This window comes from Colletotrichum acutatum (assembly GCF_030867785.1).
Source record: "Colletotrichum acutatum strain CBS 112980 chromosome Unknown BDZ83scaffold_67, whole genome shotgun sequence".
In the NCBI taxonomy this organism is placed as follows: domain Eukaryota; kingdom Fungi; phylum Ascomycota; class Sordariomycetes; order Glomerellales; family Glomerellaceae; genus Colletotrichum; species Colletotrichum acutatum.
This window is the reverse complement of record NW_026849061.1, coordinates 132,387-151,682: the sequence shown is the minus strand read 5'-3', so window position 1 is coordinate 151,682 and position 19,296 is coordinate 132,387. Positions and strand designations below refer to the sequence as shown.

The 19,296-nt window shown below is 49.9% G+C and overlaps 7 protein-coding genes across 7 annotated transcripts; 5 read left to right on the top strand and 2 right to left on the bottom strand.

The window, feature by feature from the left end:
• Positions 1-326: 326 nt before the first annotated feature.
• Positions 327-5,527, bottom strand: BDZ83DRAFT_702500 (ABC transporter; the record flags this gene model as incomplete). The annotated part of the gene is made up of 13 exons (XM_060511459.1): positions 327-587; positions 649-1,110; positions 1,178-1,793; positions 1,846-1,910; positions 1,975-2,025; positions 2,088-2,283; positions 2,342-2,698; positions 2,763-2,925; positions 3,002-3,762; positions 3,829-4,062; positions 4,125-4,625; positions 4,690-5,233; positions 5,315-5,527. 13 exons carry the CDS (start codon positions 5,525-5,527, stop codon positions 371-373), a joined length of 4,380 nt encoding a protein of 1,459 aa, XP_060363351.1. The 3' UTR covers positions 327-370.
• Positions 5,528-7,364: 1,837 nt separating this feature from the next.
• On the top strand, positions 7,365-8,732 carry BDZ83DRAFT_626715 (uncharacterized protein). Its single transcript, XM_060508581.1, has 4 exons — positions 7,365-7,770; positions 7,827-8,239; positions 8,300-8,475; positions 8,530-8,732. The coding sequence occupies exons 1-4, from the start codon at positions 7,677-7,679 to the stop codon at positions 8,555-8,557; spliced, it is 711 nt and encodes a 236-aa protein (XP_060363350.1). The 5' UTR covers positions 7,365-7,676; the 3' UTR covers positions 8,558-8,732.
• A 547-nt stretch (positions 8,733-9,279) lies between these two features.
• Positions 9,280-11,096, top strand: BDZ83DRAFT_793724 (S-adenosyl-L-methionine-dependent methyltransferase; the record flags this gene model as incomplete). Its single annotated transcript, XM_060515789.1, has 9 exons — positions 9,280-9,403; positions 9,478-9,497; positions 9,551-9,641; positions 9,692-9,733; positions 9,790-9,944; positions 10,015-10,052; positions 10,128-10,265; positions 10,318-10,737; positions 10,791-11,096. The coding sequence occupies 9 exons, from the start codon at positions 9,280-9,282 to the stop codon at positions 10,840-10,842; spliced, it is 1,080 nt and encodes a 359-aa protein (XP_060363349.1). The 3' UTR covers positions 10,843-11,096.
• A 594-nt stretch (positions 11,097-11,690) lies between these two features.
• BDZ83DRAFT_626712 (S-adenosyl-L-methionine-dependent methyltransferase) lies at positions 11,691-13,398 on the top strand. Its single transcript, XM_060508580.1, has 8 exons — positions 11,691-11,838; positions 11,903-11,935; positions 12,021-12,111; positions 12,161-12,202; positions 12,261-12,421; positions 12,478-12,515; positions 12,574-12,711; positions 12,770-13,398. Exons 1-8 carry the CDS (start codon positions 11,713-11,715, stop codon positions 13,191-13,193), a joined length of 1,053 nt encoding a protein of 350 aa, XP_060363348.1. The 5' UTR covers positions 11,691-11,712; the 3' UTR covers positions 13,194-13,398.
• A 465-nt stretch (positions 13,399-13,863) lies between these two features.
• On the top strand, positions 13,864-15,598 carry BDZ83DRAFT_742169 (S-adenosyl-L-methionine-dependent methyltransferase; the record flags this gene model as incomplete). Its single annotated transcript, XM_060513103.1, has 9 exons — positions 13,864-14,124; positions 14,282-14,375; positions 14,421-14,466; positions 14,502-14,508; positions 14,541-14,708; positions 14,771-14,808; positions 14,859-14,996; positions 15,060-15,479; positions 15,535-15,598. Exons 1-9 carry the CDS (start codon positions 14,023-14,025, stop codon positions 15,596-15,598), a joined length of 1,077 nt encoding a protein of 358 aa, XP_060363347.1. The 5' UTR covers positions 13,864-14,022.
• BDZ83DRAFT_392955 (NAD-dependent epimerase/dehydratase) lies at positions 15,223-16,887 on the bottom strand. The gene is made up of 2 exons (XM_060502802.1): positions 15,618-16,887; positions 15,223-15,520 (listed from the first exon to the last, which is right to left on the bottom strand). Exon 1 carries the CDS (start codon positions 16,479-16,481, stop codon positions 15,693-15,695), a length of 789 nt encoding a protein of 262 aa, XP_060363346.1. The 5' UTR covers positions 16,482-16,887; the 3' UTR covers positions 15,223-15,520; positions 15,618-15,692.
• A 707-nt stretch (positions 16,888-17,594) lies between these two features.
• BDZ83DRAFT_720796 (WSC domain-containing protein) lies at positions 17,595-19,256 on the top strand (the record flags this gene model as incomplete). Its single annotated transcript, XM_060512304.1, has 2 exons — positions 17,595-17,730; positions 17,782-19,256. 2 exons carry the CDS (start codon positions 17,595-17,597, stop codon positions 19,254-19,256), a joined length of 1,611 nt encoding a protein of 536 aa, XP_060363345.1.
• Positions 19,257-19,296: the final 40 nt, after the last annotated feature.

Below are 19,296 nucleotides of genomic sequence, written 5' to 3'. Positions count from 1 at the left end.
ACCACTACCCCACCAGAGCAGGGGCCAGCCAGCACCTGCTGTTTCTTGGTGAATATCGCCGTCGCCATCGCCTTCCTTCAATTTGATGTATATGAAAATGCGATACCTGAGGTGGACACTTGAGTGCAATGATCAACTTTACACCGAGTCGGTATGGCAGAGAGGACGTAAGACAGTTAGAGAGAGAGAGAGAGAGAGAGCGATGTCATGGATACAGCAATTTTAATCATGACGTTTTGGCTGTAAGAACTGGTAGTCGCCAACTCGTTGAAGCAAAACAAATTGACCAGGTGACCACATGAATTACCTTGCGTGATAGATCTTCAGTACTGTACTCATTCCAGAGAAAATCTCTATCACCGCACTCAAATCAGTTACCTCCCGTTCTGTACAGTTCAGCAAACTTGGTGTTCTCTGAAATCAGGTCATCTGGTGCTCCAAACTCCAGAACCTCTCCATCCTCAAGCAAAGCGACTTTATCGTAATGGCCCACATGTCCAAGTCGATGCATCACCGCCAACACCGTGCAGCCCGCAAACTCTGTGTCAATTACATTCTGCATCACAGATTCAGTCACAGCATCAACGCTGTAATATGTTAGCAAAGTACGAAAACTTTCAAATCCTTCTACAAAAGAACAACACTTACCTACTCATGGCCTCATCCAGTACCAAGACCTTAGACTTCCGCACCATGGCCCTAGCTAGGCATAAGAGCTGCTTCTCTCCTGCCGACCACGCAGCAGGGTCGACATCCTTGTCCAATCCACCTTGTCTCGAAACAATGTGCCAAAGCCCGACTTTTTCCAAGACGCGGGAAATCTCTCCGTCGTTCGAAACGACGCCGAACGGGTCGAGATTGAAACGAATAGTTCCAGGCACCAAGAGCGGGTCTTGTGAAACCACATTGATTCGGGAGCGAAGATCGTCTTGTACCACCGTTGCAAGATCTACACCATCTAGTTTGATGCTGCCTTTGGTCATCTGCATCATCTGCAGCAGACTGAGAATGAGGGACGTTTTGCCGCTGCCTGACCGGCCACAAATCGCAATGTGCTGACCAGCTTCAATGTTGAGAGTAATGCCTTTGAGCACCAATTCATCTCCAGGGCTGAACTCCACGTCAGAATATTGGAAGGGGGGGATCAATCGAAAGAATACGGATATGTAAGACTTACCTATACGATGCAGAAACATCAGAGAAGGATAGAGCCCCAGACGAGGGCCACTCGAACGGTAGTGAGGCCTTCCCGACGCTCGTCTCAGTTTCCGTCTCCTTGTGAAAGCGCCGGACACGAGCTACCGCTCCGACACTGGATTCAAGTTTAGTCCAAGTCTGGATCAGACGAGCCAAAACCTCGCTGAAGCCAGTGACCATTATCAGGCTTACACCAACGCTGCTTGCGCTGAACTTGTCGTGCCATTTCACCACTGTAGACACCAAGATCACTGCTAGCGTAGCCACAAGAAGATTCAGAACGAACGTCAACCATGCCTGTATACAATTCTGCACGTAGTTTGGTCGTTGAAAAGTGTCAATGTGGCCGTAGTTGCGCTCCTGGTACTCGGACTGCCACCCGAAAGCGCGTATCGTTGCGCCGCCGGCCACAGATTCCGAAAAGTGTGTGTATAGAGGCGCCTTGGCCTCGATTCCAAGAAGGCGTATCTGGCGTGATGTCTGCAGATAAAATCTTTGTAGGAAATAGAGCACGGCGGCGAGGAATGGCAGGGTCATGCCAAGGTACTGAGAGAAGACGGCTAGGATGACGACTTTTGCTATAACTGAGATAGCGGCTTGCGAAGATATAAGTTATTTGAAACATTCATTTGGTTATGGGGTCCTCACTTGAAGTATAGTTCACCATGGTCGCAGGTAAGTCCATATCGACAAGCTGCATGTCTTCGCTGAATCTATTGCATGAATCGGTAAGTGTTTGTCTTGTGATTCGCGTTGCGAAAATTGAGCGATACCTACCTGTTGAGAAGCTCGCCGCTGTCCGTCTTAGATAAAAACCTGAAAGTTGCTCTGTATTGAAAATGTCCATTAGAATGAACAGCCTTGTCTGGAATACATCTGCGGAGGCTTACGAAAAGACCGTTTGAAGAAGATCGTTATGCAGACCAAGAGCTGTGTTGGGCACGACGTCGAGAAAGGCAAACCATGCGGCAAGAGATGCGCCGACCGTGCCCAAGATCCCGATCATGACATAGATGCCCAGATAGTACCCGACACCCTCATTAGGCGCAGACGCATTAGAGTCAGACCACCACTTGATCCATATGGCTGGCAGCACGTGTATCAGTCTCTCGTCGCTTCAGAAAGTTGATCGGCCAATACTTACTTGCAAATTCGGAAAAGAAGATCCAGGCCATGACGGAGACAGTGTACAAGACTACAGCATTTCGACCGGCATTTTTCAGGTAGTATAGGTAGACTGCCTTCTCTCCATTCTTTCGCCGCATGTCTACATTTTCTTGAGAATCTCGAGCATGTGTCTCTGCTGGCCTGGATTCTATCACCTCGGAAGACCCAGAGTTTTCGTTCCTCTCAGGCTCCTCGATCAGATCAGCAGATGGGTACTTGAGCTTCAGCTTGCTCACATATACCTTCTGATTCGTCAGAGTCACAGGGCTGCCAGCTTCCTGGATTCTCCCGCTGTCCATCACAATGATGTTATCTGCAAATTGCATGATGTTGCCTGCGTTGAGAACCCAGTCAGTAGCACACACATCACACAAGGAATAATGACATCTCAAGCTTACGATCATGTGTTGTAATCACAGCTGTGATTTGATTTTGTCGGAAAAGACCATTGAATCCCAAGAGGCGAGTCGTAACGTGGCGGGAGGTATGAGCGTCCATGCCACTGAACACATCGTCAAGAACGACTACTTTGCATCTTGAATATACAGCTCGTGCAAGTGCCTAGAGGTGAAGAGATAGACGTCAGTTCTCATGTCAGATCATAGATAGAACAGGACAATAAGTGGCTACTTGCAACGCGCTGCTTCTGTCCCCCACTGAGATTGACGCCGTTGCTTCCAATGACAGTCAGGTCACCCTTCTCGAGTACTTTCAAGTCTGTTTCGAGTCCACAAGCAGAGACGACGCTGTCGTACCACTTCTGCTCAAAGACGAAGACACCGAGTATGTTTTGCCGGAGCGATCCATTCTCCAGCCAGGGCGACTGGGAGCAATAAGCTACTGCGCATCTACCACTGTCATCTACATGCTTCGTGATTTCGGGCGACGATCTAGACTTGAGCTCGCCTAGTACTGCGCTTAAGAAACTCGATTTGCCGCTCCCTACTGGGCCGACTACAACAGTCAGTATGGCTCGGGGCACATCGATGGTGATACCATGTAACACCGTTTGACCCTTTCCCCATATAAAGTCCTGATTTTCCCAGGAAACAATGTGCTTTTGTGTCAAGGGCGTGGAATCAGTTCTCGCGAGTGACTCTAAGCCAAATGCTGGTTCCTGTGAATGCTCTGGTGATAGGGGGTCGCGGGTTGGCTCGTCGCTCAGTCCAGATTCGTGAGTATAATTGCAGAAGTCGTGTATGCGACTGAAACAACCCATCGATTGCACCACCATTGGAAGTAACTGAATGAACTCAACAACCGGTGTCGTAAGAAGTGCAATCAAGGCAATGGACGTAAAGGCTTGTGCTGGTAACAACGTAGCGTGCTTCCAAAAGATAGAGACGATGACATAAACCGCGAACGTTACAATAGGGGCCAGATTGATCGGGGTGAGCGCTAGTTGTAGGCCGTGGTCAATGTTTATCAAAAGTGCTGTGTCTTTCCTAGAGTTGGGGCACTTACAAAGCAACAAAGTTGTGACAAGAAGCTTTCTAAATGACTTTGAGGTCTCTACCTCGTCGACTCTAAGTTTCTGAAGAACATTTGTCATGACTTGGCCAAGGCCAAGTATTTTGACAGCTTTGATGTCGCCAAGTATGACAGTCGTTACACGTAGACGTTTTTGAATCTTCTCGATCCAGCGCATCTGCGCTAGTTTGGTGGCTAAGGAGATCCTGGACGTTGCTGCTATGAAGACTACATATCCAAGGTCAGCCGGTTTGACGAGTGAATAGAGACCATGGATGTATTTCACGTACCTAGAACGAGAAGGATAGGGGCCAAGCAAGCAAGTGAAAGCTGTCGTCCAAGCAACCAGCTGGCCATAGCAATATCGAGAAGTGATGCCCAGACTGAGTGAAACATGGACATGGCGCCAAATATCCGCTCTACGTCTGCCCCCATGAGCGTTACAGCAGTGATCTCTCCCATATCAACTTCTCTGGTACGAACGGCGTGCCGGTAGAGAAGGGCGATCAGACCTCCGCGAAGTCTGGTAGCAAAACGGAAGTTGTGGTATTGATATACTGAGGTGCTCACCGCGATTCCTAGATAGACTAAAGCCCATGCACCAATCAGTCCTCTGCCATAATTGGCGTCGGGGCTAGTTTGAGCGACATAGGCGACGGTTGTGTTGATAAGAAATGGCTGTGCGAATGTGAAAACGGTAAGACATAGTCGGGGAAGGATGGGCGACAGGAAGGGTATGAGGTTGCTTCGGAAACTGGCCCGCAGGAGACTGTGGGGGGATTGACGGTCATCTACAGGGCAATCGAAGTCAGCAATAATTCCCTCCAGCTCGGGGTCTCGCAAAGGAAAGCATACACTTATTCCACGAAGCGGTGAGCTCGGCGTGTAAACTGTGGCTTAGGATACTTGGATCAAGACCTGGAAGATCACCTAAAGATATAACTTTGGTATATCCCAATTGGAATGTTCTTGCCAGCCACCAAAAACAAGTCCTCGACCAGAACCCGCTGTTTTGTTCCGGTGTTGAGTACTTGTCACCGCTCACAGATTCTGATTCAGCCAATTCCCTCGTCTTCGCAAGGGATTCCAGGACCAGAGCCGTGAGCGTTAGGAAAAGAATACAAGTGAAGACTGTCGGCACGGTAAGTCCATTGCTGAGAAACCATAGAGTCCGAAGTCGCGCGATACCCAGAATGCTGGATAGAGAGAGATACAAGACGGCTAGCGTAGATGGCCTCTGGGACCTTTCGTGGGTCAAGGCAGAGAGCGCAAAAATTACGATCGTTGAGGTTATGGCTAGGACATCGGCAGAGATTGATACCCTCGTCTTGGATGAGGGGTAACGAATACGCAGAGCAAGAAAGGTGATCTGAAAGGCAAACAATGCGGTCAATGTTGCCTTTGAGGTCATCAGCTACATGCGGATCGCATCCAAAAATGCCATTGTTAAACTTGAATCATCTCTCGGAAGCAGACTTACCAATTTGCCGAAAAATAGCTTGGATTGGAGGGTTGCGACAACGCGTCGGCGACGCATGCTAATGAGAGGCGGTGACACGAGGAGGAGCAGGAGGGCAGATGGTAAACATGCAAAGAACACATCCTCAAAGAACAAAGTAAAGTCAAACGAGCGACATTGATGATCGACTCGTGGCCCGAAGGATCGATCGCTCATGGTCTCTAGGCAAGACATGATGACGCTCAGAATCTATGAGATGGCTTCAATACAGCAGGGTAGTTGGGGTATGGTCTGAGCCATAGGTACTCTAGTCGAGGCAATTGGCTCTTGTAAATGCCTCGGAGACGTTGCAGAGATTGAATTTTGTAACTTATGCAACGTAGATGATATGTTCAAGACAAAAAGTTGGACGCGTGTGTGCGAATGCCTGCCCGAAAGTTGGATGTGCAAACCGTAACGCGTTGCCCACTGCCTCAACTTATGATACGAAGCTCGCGTAGCCCAGGCTGCAACTTGCGTGTCCTAGACCTCACCACCTTGCAGTACTGGCGGCATGAGCCAATGGCGGAGTGCCTTGCAGATGACCCCTGCTCAAGTTAACGGAAGTAGACACTCGTATCTACACAGTGGGCGTCGTGAAGACAAACCAACAAGCGAACAGCATACTTAGATCACACACTGCTTACGAATGGAACTGATCACGATGACCGAGCCCATCATTATTGCTGGGCAATGTTTCAACGACTGCAAACGCGATTCTGTCAAGTACCGATGCGCCTTGAACATGAATTAGACATCTATCTCGTCTGCCTAGTTGGGTTGTTCGATGTTAGGGGTGCGGCACGCCTAGCGCCCGTTTTCTAAGGTTGATCGTGCCTGGGATTGCATCTCGATGGAGTTAGTGTACGTTTGATGTAAAATATTGGTTGCAGAACCAATCATTCACAAGTACTTAGATTTGACGAAGAATGCCAAGTGCCATGAAGCCAGTGAGACTACTAACCCGATCAGCTTACCTCTTGTGACAACGTTGCATCCCAGGTCAGAGCTCGCCGCGCCGTTTGAGGGATAATGTCCACCTTGTTCTCTCAAGTAAGTAACGATAATTTCAGCTGCGCGCGGGGTATGCAGGTAAGCTTGATTTGGCAGCCTCGGATCGACGTACAACATCGTTCAGCTGCGGAGTGAGAACAATTGAGGGTGTTGACACCTGCAGAGCTGAAACATCCCTGTCCTCAATCTTAGTCTTCCACACTGTTGTCTAGAAGGGGCGAACGTAGCTCTGCTTCTACGTCACAATCAACGTTCGTGTACCCAGCCGAAGACTTCGATCGGGCATGGCAGCATGACACACTGGCACATGGACACCACGAAGCGGGGAATCTGTCTCCCCGTCTGACCCGCTAGAGTAGCTTCTTCCAAGGAATGCCGGAACAGGCACAACAGGGTCCAAGACGAATCAAGGGACCAGCTCAGAAGGTGTCTTAAGAAAGGTGTCTCACAATGCCAAGTTCGCCTCCCCGTCTTAGTGACAGATGACGCCATTCTGTAGGGCTCTAGATCTACGGGATCTTCAAGGGATTTGAAGGCTTGTTTCTTATGTGCGTGCTTGATGCTGTGGTGCCAAGATAGACTGGAGGTGCGAGCAAGGACGCACCTCAAAGGAAAATGGAACCAAAGGAGTTCCCAAATTGTTTCCGCAGGCTCAAACCAGTTCTGTGCTCAAAGCTTACCAATGTCGCCAGGAAGCAGTATTCGTGCTGGATACGATGAGCATGGCCTGATAATGATCAGCCTATCTCTACGACCAAGATCCTGCCTTTCCCCCTCATATCCACCTAGACCTAGCACATTGGGGAATGTTTGGTCCCATCTTCGTTTCTGCCCCATCATCTTAGGCTAGTGAGAACTTAGTTTCGGCCGCTAACGTAGCTCTGTAGGGCCAACCCGCCGCATCCCTGCAGGGGAATCACAGTGTGAATGGCTGATTATTTGGAACTAATGGTTGATGGCTTAGGTGAACCCCGGACTACACGCCACCAAATAATTCAGAGATGATTCCAAAAATGAACACATCTCGATGCCACGAGCATGATATCAGCTTTCAATCCATCAAATGTCAGGCTCAGTGACGAGTGCCAAGCTTCATAGTCGGCTCGAGATACTGTAATGGTGTGCACATACTTTCAGCTCCGGTTGCCTTGCTGATGTTCTGTGTCGCATAAGCTCGGGCAAACTCATGAAAGGGAAGCACCAGCTGTAAGAAACAAGAAAACCGTCATCATTAAACTATATAAACCCAGAGCTTCACGGTCTGTGGCAGTGAGGATAGAATCTGCAACTCGATAACGCACTTTTACAACATAGTCTTCCAGATATCATCATGAGATACCAATCACTTCTCATCTCCTCTATTTCAGTACAGATCGCATCAGCGGCGCTCAACGAGCCCTGCTATGGCTCCGGTGGTAGAGCCGGTATGTTAACCTCACCCTTGCATCGATAAAAGACTATTGACTGATCCTGATCTCAGGTGTCTGCGTAACTACAAGCTCGTGCTCCTCGAACGGAGGTACAACGGTTGATGGTGCTTGTCCGGCCGATGCTTCCAACATCAAGTGCTGCACCAAAGCTCCTTGCGGAAGTGGAGGGAATTGCCGTTGGACAAGCGACTGTGCAGGAACGTCTGCTTCCAATCAGTGCCCAGGTCCAAGCGGCTTCAAGTGCTGCTCCTCCACTGTCACAGGATTCGGCGTTTATGACGATCCAACCGTTCCACCTGTTGGTGCCTGTAAGCAGGTTGCAGTCAGCGGCGCAAAGAAAATTGTGGCAGCATTTCCAGGGAGGGTTAGGCAGATCTACTGCACTCGCGACTGCACATGCCCTGGCGACTCTGATCACTGCTGCGGTAAAGCGACAGATATGATGTGCTCTGATGCTGGTGGTGTAAGTCAAGTTCGTCGCGTTGATTGTTTGCTCTCAACATCGTGACTAACCCCTCTGCAGGTCCCCACTATCTCTGGCAAAGAGATTGCTGAGTGGGTCATGAACAACCGTGGAACGCTCGACCTCAAGTATGTTATTTGGGGCCAGAAGATCTGGAATCCTTCTCAAGACTCTGTCAAGTCTTGGTCCAGCTGGCGAAGCATGGACGATCGCGGTGACTTTACCGCGAATCACTGGTGAGTTTAGGTGCTGAAGGAAGACCCAGAAATCCGTACTGATCAATTTGACAGGGACCATGTACACGTGAGCTACAACTAGATGCGAGGGGAATACTTCGCATCAATCATGGCTAAACGTCAGAATTTGGAAGAGGCGTGTGGGAGCAAGACAAGGATCTGCCCGTGTACCCAGTAACAGACAGACAATTTCGGTCCCAAAGATGATCCTTCAGATGGCACATCGAAATCTGCGCATGCCAAATTTTGTTGTTGTGCCCTTTGCTCACGTCACGTACCCCGAAGTCATCGATGCATGAGCCCTGTGCATGCTAGACTTTATACCTCATGAGCCGCCATAACTGGACTTAAGAGTGCAGACAATACTTTTGAGAGGATCCACCTTATTCAATCAGGAGTATGTTGCGGCAACCAACGTGTCTAAATTAAGAGAATCTCCTTCCCAACATGGGATACGTATTACCCTGAACTAAACTAACCAACGAAAGTTACCAGTCGCAGCATGACACGATATGCAGCTGGTAGTCATTAGGGGTTACCGGCTGTCTTTCCACTTCAATCCGATAGGACCTTCGGACATGATACTTCTTCAAGAGAACCCACAAAAATCACATCAGGAGACGCGGTCGGAACCAACATGCATAATTGTTTCTAGCCAAGGAGAGGGGTAACACAAGTCAAATCATTCACAAAAGGTTTGATAAATCGTTGCGACTAGATCTGTAGTATAGTGATTGTTTCAGTGTCTCTTCTTCCTTGCCAAGCATATGAGCTGTGACACAAGCTACAATCTCGTTTTTGATCATGTCGTCAGAAGGCCAAGACACTAATACCGCAGAGTCCGAAAGTGGTCCAGCTGGTTCCCCTGTTCCGGGCCCGGCTGCAACCACCGAGGTCCCGGACGTCGTTATCGAGGCCGAAGATGGAAGTGATATGACAATAAAACCTTAGGCATCATGTATAGGCTAAGCTGACTTTTCAATGAGCAAAACACCGACGAAGACGGATCCTTGAGGGGCGAGGTAAGCATTACTCATAGCTGATCGTTGATTTTGTAGTCTAATCAACCGACCAGAGCGTTGCATCCTCAAGCACTAGTGTAACCGATTCAATTCTTCAGTATCGCATCGAGAATGGACGTACCTACCACAAGTATAAGGACGGAAGTCAGTCCATGTTTCGCCCTCTGATAGCGAGCTGAGGCTAACAGCACTAGAGTACTACGTTCCTAACGATGCCAGAGAGAACGATCGACTTGGTAAGTTAGTGTCTGCTAACCGTCAACATTTCTACATCTAAACTTTCCCCGGACAGATATCCAGCATAACATGTTTCTTCTCACCTTCGACGGCCGCCTCGGAACAGCCCCACCAAATTTGGAGGGTGCTAAGGTAAACCGCGTACTTGACTTGGGAACTGGAACAGGCATTTGGGCGATCGAGTTTGGTGACGAGCACCCCGAGGCCGAGGTATGTTACTTCATGAACTGTCTTTATATTAGTAATGTTAAATTACTAAAGATACTACTATTCTCTATAGGTATTAGGCATAGACCTCTCAGCCGCACAGCCAGAATTGTGAGTTCTTAGGTCTTTTTCGCCTTTGTTCTGACAATCGAGCTTTCTTAGTATCGGTATCTAACAGCGAGCCAGCACGCCTCCAAATGTGAAGTTTGAGATCGATGATCTGGAAGAAGAGTGGACGTACTCTCGCTCATTCGACTACATCCATAGTCGAATGATGACTTCAAGTGTAGGAGACTGGAAAGTGTACTTGAAGAAGTGCTTTGAGTATGTTCCAACGTGTTTCCCATCTGCATACCGACGTCTGATGTGCTCTCAGCCACCTTACACCAGGCGGGTACGTGGAACTCAATGAAATCGATCTCAATCCCGGCTGTGATGACGACACCCTCAAGCCAAACTCTGTTCTCTATAAGTTCGTCCGCCTGTGGGGAGAAGCTGCCGCAGTTTTTGGGAGGCCTTTCCAAGATATCAAAGGTTTGAAAGATGTTTTGGTCGAAGTAGGGTTTGTGGAAGTTCACATTCAGAGATTCAAATGGCCAAGTAATCCTTGGGCGAAGGATAAGAAGCATCGCGAGCTAGGGTACTGGAATTACGACAATTTTGCGGCCGGTCTGGAAGGCTTTGTCATGGCACCCTTCACGAGAGCACACAGTTGGACACCTCAAGAGGTGACGGTGCTGTGTATGGAGGTGCGGACGGAAATGAACAACCCGAATATTCATTCTTACTCTTCTATGTAAGCTAAAATATACCAAACCCGGGTGAAGTCGCACTACTGACGAGATCTAGTTGGTCGATCTACGGAAGAAAGCCGGAGGAGGCAGCGACTCCGGATCACTAAGTAAGGGGAAAGGCTTCGCCGCCAATGTTGGACATCCGATTGCATAGCAACTTATGATTCCGGAAATGGTCGCTCAGTTCCGGAAAGTCATGATGTGTTCATGGATCCATGTCCTTACGTTGTGACTTCACCGAGATACAGGGTCAAGAAGTTCCCCGGCCAATACACGCGTCGAGTTGCTCTAGGGGGGGTTTTTTGCCATTCGTCAAAAGTTGAGATTCTTGAGATGCTTGTAATGCCTGTGAAGTATGGACAAAAAAGCAAGTAGAGTCTAGAACGCTTATCGATGTTGGTAGCATTGGTCGCTTCTTTTCTCTCCTCTTTTGTGAGGATCAACCAGTGACTCCCTTCATTTATCTACACTGAGTCGCTTCAAGTCTTCTCTTGTACCCAAATTCTCTCATACTAAGTGCATATCGTCAGATCAGACTTGCTATTCAAGCGCATTCTCCTTGCGGGGCGTCCACGTACCCCTTGTGGAAATGACCGCAGGGTGTCACTTCAGGTAGCGGGCCTGCCAAATCCACACAAGGCACATTCTTAGAGATCAGTTGCCGCCTTTCCGCGTAAACATGATAGGTTTGCATGCGAGGTGTAACCGGGCTGGAAGATGGCTGGTAGTTTTCTTCATTAGGAAGTACAACCGCCGTTCTCCGGCGTGGTCGCCGCAGGCGTGCATAAGTATCACATCGCAGGAGTGGGGTAGCCTACCATCGAACGATCGGTTTGCAAGTAATAGAACCAACAGAGACCGGTCACTGTGTTCAACAATTCGATGCAAATGTACATAATAACGTGTCTCCCAACTTCGCCTAAGCGAATCCATGAGAGAATCGACTTCCTTTACTGAACCTTTTCTTGCCGTTCACCATGTCCGACGTCAACCAGGCACACAACGCTGACCAAAGCCCAAAATCGGCTGCGTCCCAAAGCGCTTCTCCTCACAACGTGAACAATGTCACAACACAGATCACGCCCGCTCTAGATGCTGAAGGAGTAAAAACATTATTCACCACCTTTTCCTGGATTTAATTACCTGACGGACTTGCCCATCGAATAGCTTGGCGAAGATGGCCTTTCAGTCAGAGGCGAGGCAAGTGCTGATTCCTTCTTGCTTTCCCACATCAACCGAATGGCGGAAACCCACGAGAAATCCTTCTAAGCACTTCAAAATCTAGAGCGTCGCATCATCAAGTACCAGTGTTACCAGCTCCGTTCTCCAGTATCGGACGGAGAATGGGCGAACATACCACAGCTATAAAGACGGCAGTAGGTTGTCTCTCTTCACTCCGAATGGGGAAAAGCTGAATCTAGACAGAATATCTTATGCCCAACGACGACAGGGAAATCGAACGACTGGGTATGGGTTCACTGATTGCTTAGAAATTTGCAAGTCGCGATTCTTAACCGTCTGACAGACATTCAACATAACATGTTCATCCTCACCTTCGACAACCAATTGGGACGTGCCCCAGTGAACGCGAAAGACACCAATATCAAGGTCGGCCGGGTACTTGATATTGGTACAGGGACGGGTATCTGGGCAATGGATTTTGCAGATGAGCATCCAGAGTTCGAGGTAATTGGGAACATTACTTAAAAAGTATTTCAAATACTGACCTGTTTCTGTTTAAGGTCCTTGGTGTTGACCTTTCGCCTGTTCAATCAACATTGTAAGCTCAGCTCAGTTCTCAACTGTTTCGAGACCAACCGTTGCTGACTTTTTAATAGCGTTCCCCCTAATGTGAAATTCGAGATTGACGATATCGAGGAGCCGTGGACTTTCTCGCGACCCTTCGATTACATTCACAGTCGTTTGATGACATCAAGCATTGGGAATTGGCAAGAGTATATCCAGAAATGTTTCGAGTAAGTTACAAGCATAGTTCGACCAGATGAATTTACGCTGATCATGCCACAACTGAAGCAATCTGAATCCCAACGGATATCTTGAGCTCAACGAGGTCGATCTGTACTGCAAATCAGATGATGGTACACTTGCCGACGATGCCGCCCTGAATAGGTTCTTGAAGCTGTGGGGCGAAGCGGCGGTCATGTTCGGGCATGCATTCCAGGACAACACGACTCTGAAGGACCTCATGGCCGACGCTGGGTTCGTAGACATTAACGTGAAGGTGTTCAAGTGGCCTTCCAACCCGTGGCCTCGGGATAGAAAACATAAAGAGCTTGGGTATTGGAACCTCGATAACTCCGTTGCTGGGCTCGAAGGTTTCATGCTAGGTGCTTTAACGAGAGCCCATAACTGGACTAAAGAAGAGGTTACAGTCTTCGCGATGGAGGTCCGAAACGAGATGAGTAACCCGCGCTGTCACTCGTACCAGACTTTGTAAGTGGCGCTCCCATCTATAGGTTCCTTGGCTAATTCTTGGATCAGCTGGTCTGTCTACGGTAGAAAGCCTACTGCGAAGGAAGTTGCAGCCAACTGATCTAGCAACGTTCCATTGAGATTTGAGCTGATGTTGAGGCGGCGTTTGGTATGCAATGAGGCTTAGCGACGGAAATAGAATCCAAGACATGGTCGAAGCAGGGTAGCCATCATGCATGTCCATTATCTTCGAAGTCTGCGCTGACGTACGTGCTCACATGTTAGCTAAGAACACCAAGTTTGCAGCCAGGAAAGTTTGGATCTTGCATTTGTATCCCGCCTCGTGTTAACTTTGATCATCCACCTGCCTCCAATTTCAAGGACTGCGCTACTTTAAGAGCACTTCACGGTCAGAAGTTTTGATAGTTGAAGCATTCTGCAGAGCGCCGCACCTCCAAGGACTCAATCGTCAAATATCTTGATCCAGCCGCGGGCAACCTGAGGATAGTGTTGGTTGGTAGATTTTACTAGGATCTTAAATCCATCGATCCACTTCTGGGGTCTGATACGTGAATCATATCATCTTTCGGGGGGTTTCCTACTCGGAAATGGCGTTGGATGGGACGCTCGCCGTAAACATGCATGCCAGTCTCCAGCCAAGGAGAGGGGTAACAACACATCCTAGTCAATGAATTCGACAGATAAAGAGAATGGCAGTCTACTCGATCTTTTTTTTTCCGTATTCCGGTATCTGGCAAAGGCATTCGTCGAGAAACGCCTCCTAATCCTGGCGTAACTTGCCGAATTTATCTGCTTCATTTGCTCCAGCAGGGTGTTTGTCCTCGCTCTCAACGATGTGCGCAACAGATAACGCGGCTAGTAGCCCGCCACGTGCTGTTGGCGAGGTTCAAGGGAACATTGCGGTAGAGGATCGCGATGTCATTACTGTCGAGGAGGTGATACACTGTAGCTAACACACATGTCAATTTCATGCGCTGATATCTGGCTTCGTCAAGGTCACAGATGATGATTCTTCGGCGACTGATGTGCGTCCTCTGCTTGCGATCGTTCATCACCTTGAGCCCATTGACTTATTGATGGACTCCCTTGTAGCAAAGTGTCGCTTCATCTAGCACAAGTCTTTCTAGTTCGATTCTCGACTACCGCTTGGAGAACGGTAGAACCTACCACAAGTACAAGGACGGCAGTGAGTTTCTCCTGAATGTCACATGTCACGAGACTGACTCGATAGAATACTACGTTCCTAATGATGAGAGAGAAAATGACCGACTTGGTACGTGCAGCTAGGCTCTTTCCTCTGCGGTTCCCTCAGCCGTCAAGTCCGTTGATTGGAGGTTCACGCTAACATCAGGCCCGAAATCTAGACTTACAACACAACTTGTTCATTCGGACGTTCGGCAACCGACTTGGCACTGCGCCTCCAAATGAGCCTGGGTCCAAAGTTGGACGGGTGTTGGATGTAGGGACAGGCACAGGAATCTGGGCGATTGATTTCGGAGATGAACATCCAGAGGCTGAGGTTAGTCGCTGAGCAGTCGCACTTGGGAATCTTGTGATGCAATTCTGACTTTGAAGTGACAGGTTCTCGGTATCGACTTATCTCCCGCTCAGCCAGAATTGTAAGTGAGGTTCTTCCCGTTTTACGGTTGATGGCTGACATCCATTGCAGTGTACCTCCGAATGTGCGGTTTGAAATCGACGACCTTGAGGAACCCTGGACATACTCACGTCCTTTCGACTATATCCACAGCCGCATGATCACGTCCTGCGTCAAGGACTGGAAGGCGTATTTCCAGCAAAGCTTTGAGTACTGCCGTCCACAAACTTCGTTGACCGCAAGACTGTTATGCCTGACTTAAATCTGTAACAGTCATCTCAACCCAGGTGGTTATCTTGAGATCCACGAGATCGACGTTGAGCCTAACTCCGATGACGGCACCTTGAAATCGGACTCAGCTCTCATGAAGAGCTTGCGGCTTTGGCAGGAAGCTGCTGCCATCTTCGAGCGCCCTTTTGAAGACATTCAGTCGCTGGCTGGTATTATGGCCGATGTTGGCTTTGAGGATGTCCACTTGGAGAGATACAAGTGGCCCACAAATACGTGGCCGAAGGACCGGAACTACAAAGAACTCGGAGCATGGACCTATGAGAATCTTGCTGTCAATTGGGAAGGATTCATCATGGCGCCTCTGACTCGAGCCCACAATTGGACCAAGGAGGAGGTAATGCTACTTGCCATGGAAGCCCGTAAGGATCTGAGCGACAGAAGCATCCACGCCTACTTCACCATGTAAGGAGAATGATCCATTTTCGATGCTCCCTGTCTCAATGCTAACTTTCATTAGCTGGGCGATCCACGGCCGAAAACCATTCAAGACCAAGCCGACTGAAGAAGCAACTGCTAGTTGAATCGTGGCTTCCAACTTACGAAACCGAGATGGTGTTGGATCTGATCTTGCTGTCTGCAAGACATTGAAGAATGATGGCTATTGAATTTGTTTGCCTAATAATAACCCTCAAACGTATCTTCATGATGTTTTGCCACTTGTGAGACAGCTTCTTTGATCGTTGGGCTGTCGTCGTTGGGCCCCAGCACATCAAAGGCCAGCCCGTAGGTCTGCTCGTTCTGGATCGCCGCGTAGACGACCTTGGCGACATCTTCTCTAGGAATCATACCGACGGTGCCAACCTTTCCTGCCCGTGCTTTTCCGGTGCTAGGTCCCTCAGTCAAGCCACCGGGTCTCACAATGGTGTAGCTAAGCTTGCGAGCCGCATTCCCCACCCTCAGCTCCGTGTCGGCCGCTAGCTTAGCCCGGAGAATGGGACCGATGATACCCCACATGCGGTCGCTGAGCTTCTCATCGGCCTCGGTATACCAGTCCGGAACGGGCTTGCTGTCTCGGTCGCGGACGTCGAGGGCGCTGACGACGATGTAGCGTTTGGCGACCACGTTGGCCTTGGCCAGGGCATCCATGGCGCGAATGGCTCCATCCCGGTCAACGGCCTCAGCGGACTTGGGGTCCTTGCCGCCAGCTGCCCACACCACAACGTCGGGCCGGGTGCCCTCAATGATTTTGATAAAGTCGACCTCGGAAGCGGTAGAGATGTCTTGGACAATTGGCTTTGCGCCGATGGCTTCCAAGTCCGGAACCTGTTCCGGATTGCGGATAACGCTGAAGATGGTGTGCGGGGTATCGGCGTCCCGAAGGATTGCTGTCAGTTGACGAGCGGTTTTGCCATTGCCCCCAAAAATAAGGGTTGTCGGCATGTGAAGAATCGAAGCGTCGCCCATGTTGGATTATTGTGTTTATACACGTAGTGTCTGAACTGAGATATAATGAGAGGTCATAAAGGTTCCGGGATATATGTCGGACTCTCAACGAGAGCTCCGAGAGCGCCGAAGCGTTAGCTCCTGAATTGACTTCGATGACGGCATAATCCCGACACACACTGGAACGGAAGAAGTCCAAAGCCGGGGAAAAGGGTTCGGGCGGCCGTTTTTCCGCTACCCTCACACTGAACGGAACCCGACGCGACTTGGTCAGCGCCAAGTCGCACATTCTTGCGGCATATTTTACCCCTGGGCGAACATGACTTTGTTCACCAAGGAGACGCTCAGCAATTAAATCAGGTTCTCTGTCAACCTTATGAAGAGCCCCGGACTTGTGTGGGCAGAGTGGGTAACTTCCGCAGAAGACAGCCCCTAACAGTTCAGCCGTTCAGCCACAACAGCTTTGTGTACCCTAATCTGCCAGTCTTCGGCTTTTGCACGGCTACATGTCCAGAAAGAACTGCTTCCTCAGATCGCCTTGTCGGATGATACCTCGGATTCCTCTTGCCATGATGCCGGCCAAGTTCTATGTCGGGTGATCCGGATCTAGTAGGGCGTCCGCCCCTGCAGCATCTTTACACGAACAAGCTACAGCACGCTGTGACGGTGCGCTGATCGTCGCCCACGTCGCTCGTATTTTAGGCTGTGTGCTAGGTAATTACAGCTGCCTTATTGGGCAGGAGACTATTCCCCACGAAGCATTGGGGATAAGCTAGGGAGGCCTAGTCTCGGGAAATGAACTAGACCAGCACTTAACTTCAAGCATATCTGGGCATGGTCCACAACGGTAGGAACCGATGGGATGATGGGGCCTCGCTATCGGCATTGAGAAGAACCAGAATAACTCTGTGGGAAAGAGGAATACGAGATCTTGTCCCCCAAAGCACACAAATGTCTCCGTCCCATCACTGCAGGGTCCAAGGGTCGCCCCGTCCAACGTTGCATTGCCGAGATGGAAGAGCTTTTCTGAAACCCCATAAAGCGAATGAGGGCTGGCACGATGTCGGATGAACTGAATGTTTGGTCGCGCAACTGCCTTTCGTCCCAGTCATTCGCTATCGCCGTGCACACATCATGAAGCAGAGCATTCTTTCCACGCTCGCCCTGGCGTCCATCGCCGCGACGGAGTATGTCTGGCCTTCTCAGTACGACGAGATCGAGGATCATCTCTCACTCCAGTCCGGATACCTTCGCAGGGGCTTCATCGATGGTCAGTTACCTCTCTATCACAGAACTTGACCAACTACTGACAAGCAAGTAGGCGTGATCACCTGTGGCTTCGGCACAAGCATTCCAGGCCGTCAGAACTCTGCTGAATGGATCCGCGCCGCTTTCCACGACATGGCCACCCACGATGCTGCCGCCGGCACTGGTGGTCTAGACGCGTCCATCTTCTTCGAGTTGGATCGCCCAGAGAACATCGGTGGTGCCTTCAACAACACGTTTGGATTCTTTAGCAGCTTCCACTCCATCCGTGCCTCTGCTTCTGATCTGTTGGCAATGAGTGTCCTCGTTGCCAGCTTTGCGTGCGGCGGTATCCAAATTCCGTTCCGTGCCGGCCGTATTGACGCCCAAGAGGCCGGCCTTGCCGGTGTTCCGGAGCCACAGACCGATCTCAACACTACCCAACAGGCTTTCACCAAGGCGGGCTTCTCTCAGAGCGATATGATTGCCATGGTTGCATGCGGCCATACTTTGGGAGGCGTGCACAGCATGGACTTCCCTGAGATTGTTGGCGTTGCGGCGGACCCCAACAACGACACCGTAGCCCACTTCGACACCGAATTCGCCAAGTTTGACAACGTTGTCGTGACCGAATATTTGGATGGAACAACCAAGAACCCTCTGGTTGTTGGCACAAACGACACTCTCAACTCAGACAAGCGTATCTTCGCCGCAGATGGAAACAAGACGATGCAAGCCATGGCCGACCCTAATGCTTTCCAGGCTACCTGCGCCGACATCTTCAGCCGCATGATTGATACTGTCCCCGCCAACGTCAAGCTCAGCGACCCCATCGTAGCCACAGACATTAAGCCCTACATCAGCGGATTCTTCCTCAAGGACGACGGCAACCTATCCTTCGGAGGCCGTATTCGCATCCGCACCACCGCAGTCACTGGCCGTAACCCCAATGATCTCTCGGTTCAGCTGACGTACGCCGACCGCAACGGCAGCGGATCGACTGTCATCACTACCCGCAAGGCAACCTTCCAAGGTGGGAGTGCTTCTGGCTTATGGAGGGAGAGCTTCCACTGGTGGGAGTTTGACACTGTAATCAGCCCTGACACGGGCATTAGCAAGTTCTACATCCACGTTACGAAGCCGTCAACCAACGAAACCATTACATACGACAACGCTGGCAACGGATACCCCATGAGTGATGTCCTTCTTTACCAGCAGTCTAAATCTTGCATCGGGAACGTTGCGGACGGAAAGCTGCCGGTCACAGTCAAGGCTCTTGTTCGCAAGGACCGTGTGCCCGCCACTGCTGATGGCCTGACCATGGACCTGATTCACGAAGTCCGCAGGCAGGGGGTGATTGTTCCTAGACTTGACGTTGAAAAGATCAATTTCCAAGCTACTGGAGAGGACCAAGGCCAGTGGTCGGTCTACACAGCATCTGGAAGTGTCGATGCGGATGGATGGAACACCAGCTTCGATATCAAGCTGGGTGGTGATACCCCTGCCGAGGTGGCGTTCCAGAAGACGGGAGCTTTGAGTTCTTGCAGCTAGACACACACAGTATTCGTAATGGTAATGAAACCTAGATGTC